The 2,504-nt window shown below is 33.7% G+C and overlaps 1 protein-coding gene across 1 annotated transcript in view; it reads left to right on the top strand.

Annotated features, from left to right (window-relative positions):
• Positions 1–734: 734 nt before the first annotated feature.
• The window catches only part of LOC106477147 (protein N-terminal asparagine amidohydrolase-like), a gene marked incomplete at its 5' end in the record, with an annotated part of 7,975 nt that continues 6,205 nt past the window's right edge, over positions 735–2,504 (top strand). Inside the window, 2 exons of the mRNA XM_013937739.1 lie at positions 735–808; positions 1,320–1,373. Coding sequence (XP_013793193.1) covers positions 735–808; positions 1,320–1,373 — 128 coding nt within the window. The remainder of the gene's footprint in view (positions 809–1,319; positions 1,374–2,504) is intronic.

Here is a 2,504-nt window from a genome sequence, read left to right as displayed (position 1 = left end):
TCTCTGTGTGAAGTATTGATAATATCTCTGTGTGAAGTATTGATAATATCTCTGTGTGAAGTATTGATAATATCTATGTGTGAAGTATTGATAATATCTCTGTGTGAAGTATTGATAATATCTATGTGTGAAGTATTGATAATATCTATGTGTGAAGTATTGATAATATCTCTGTGTGAAGTATTGATAATATCTATGTGTGAAGTATTGATAATATCTCTGTGTGAAGTATTGATAATATCTATGTGTGAAGTATTGATAATATCTATGTGTGAAATATTGATAGTGATAATATCTATGTGTGTGAAGTATTGATAGTGATAATATCTATGTGTGAAGTATTGATAATATCTATGTGTGAAGTATTGATAATATCTGTGTGTGAAGTATTGATAATATCTATGTGTGAAGTATTGATAATATCTATGTGTGAAGTATTGATAATATCTATGTGTGAAGTATTGATAGTGATAATATCTCTTTGTGAAGTATTGATAGTGATAATATCTGTGTGTGAAGTATTGATAGTGATATTATCTCCTTTTGTTTAACAAGACTGGATCACACTACAATTTAGTGTATTGTATTCAGGTTCTTGGGGGCATACTTTTCTAGAATTCTGATAGTGGTGGAGATAGGGGGATGGGCTGCACAATCAATGTTTGTACAGGGTAGCAAAACACGCCGTTAAGTCGACTTATTTGTAATAATTTTTATCCCTCTCTACTTTCCAGACTTGAGCTTCACCTTGTTGGTGGTTTTCTTGACAGCAGGGGTTATTCCGAAGACTTGGCTGTCCGGTTAATATGTGAGTTCTTTGCTTATCCGTGGGTGTTGTTCTTTCACTATTCTGCAGAGAGTGCACTGGAATATGGACAAGAATTAATGGTGTTTCTACGGTACGATCTCACTAACTACTTGTCACGTTTTAATTTCTCACAATCTGATGTATTAGTTTTTGTTATAGAGTAAGTAATTCATACTAGAACGTGTATTATTCCGTGTTTAGTGTGAAAAACCCTTATTTCTATTTTTTATTTAACCCTCTTTAAATTGATGGGTCTTGACGTCATGCCAAGTGCACTCTCGCAATTCGCAGAATTTCGTCAGATGTTTTTATTTCAACTTTTTTATAACTTGCAATAAGTTCTATAAACCGTATACAAAAATTTTCTTTTTTTACAGTAATTATCATGTACAGTTTTGTTTTGTTTTGCCAAAATTTGCATGTGAGAGAAACACATCGAGTTGTTTTGTTAAACTGGGCAGGATTATCTTGTTTGTAAGAGGAAGTTATACGTTACTGATTTTATTTTCAGATTCGTTTAACAAACAACCGGTTAGTGTACATTTAGTCACAGCATGCATTACTGGTGAGTTTCTTTCAGTTTTGTTTTGTTCTGTTTGTTCTTACCCGTTGATATGTAAACGAGCAACACATCAAAAGCATTTGACCAATTGTTTGAGCATGAAAGAAAACTTTGAACCAATCTCACAACAGCATTGTCAAGTCTTAGTCTTTCAATAACATCTGTAAGTCACTTTAAGAGATAGACAACACTTTCTGTATTATTCACTCCTACACACAGTAGTATGAGATCCAACTTTACAGTTTAATATATAGGTGATAAAACTCGTTTTCGGTAATGTAATAAGCATCGTCGATCTGTGACGAGTTGGAGATTATGATTAAATTATATCAAACACGATAAATCATTTCTCGGTACTTTCAAAGTTTTATTATTTTCTAGTCTTGATGTAATCCCATTTTCTATGTAGTGTTTTAAAATGTGCATATAATAACTGTTAGTAATAGCTCTTTCACTATTGTGAGCCTTGTTTTGTTTTTTATGTATCGTACATATCAGTTGGATGGTAGAGGCTCGATGAGGAAAAATTAACTTACGAAGTTGGTAATAGAAATCTATACAGGAAAATATAGCTTAGAATGTTTTTTAATGTGCTTATCTGCATTTCTGTGTCATTGTGCCACACAAGGTTGACTTTCTACTGTGTGAGTGTTTGGAAGTAAGATATTATGTTGAAACCAGTAATATTTTAAAATTTCAAATAAGAATATCTTAATAAAACTGTCTTTTTTTTTTCTGTCCTTAACTCTCTCACTGCCATGTTTATAGATGAGCAGCTCTCTCAAGGCCATGTTTATAGATGAACAGCTCACTCAGGGTCACATTTATAGATGAGCAGCTCTCTCAGGGTCACATTTGTAGATGAACAGCTCTCTCAGAGTCATGTTTATAGATGAACAGCTCTCTCAGGGTCACATTTATAGGTGAACAGCTCTCTCAAGGCCATGTTTATAGATGAACAGCTCTCTCAGGGTCACGTTTATGGATGAACAGCTCTCTAAGGGTCACATTTTTAGATGAACAGCTCACTCAGGGTCACGTTTATAAATGAGCAGTTCTCTCAGGGTCACATTTTTAGATGAACAGCTCACTCAGGGTCACGTTTATAGATGAGCAGTTCTCTCAGGGTCACAT

This window comes from Limulus polyphemus, unplaced genomic scaffold, assembly GCF_000517525.1.
Source record: "Limulus polyphemus unplaced genomic scaffold, Limulus_polyphemus-2.1.2 Scaffold13018, whole genome shotgun sequence".
NCBI lineage: Eukaryota > Metazoa > Arthropoda > Merostomata > Xiphosura > Limulidae > Limulus > Limulus polyphemus.
Note: the sequence above shows the minus strand (reverse complement) of the source record. Positions and strands in the feature narration are given on the sequence as shown.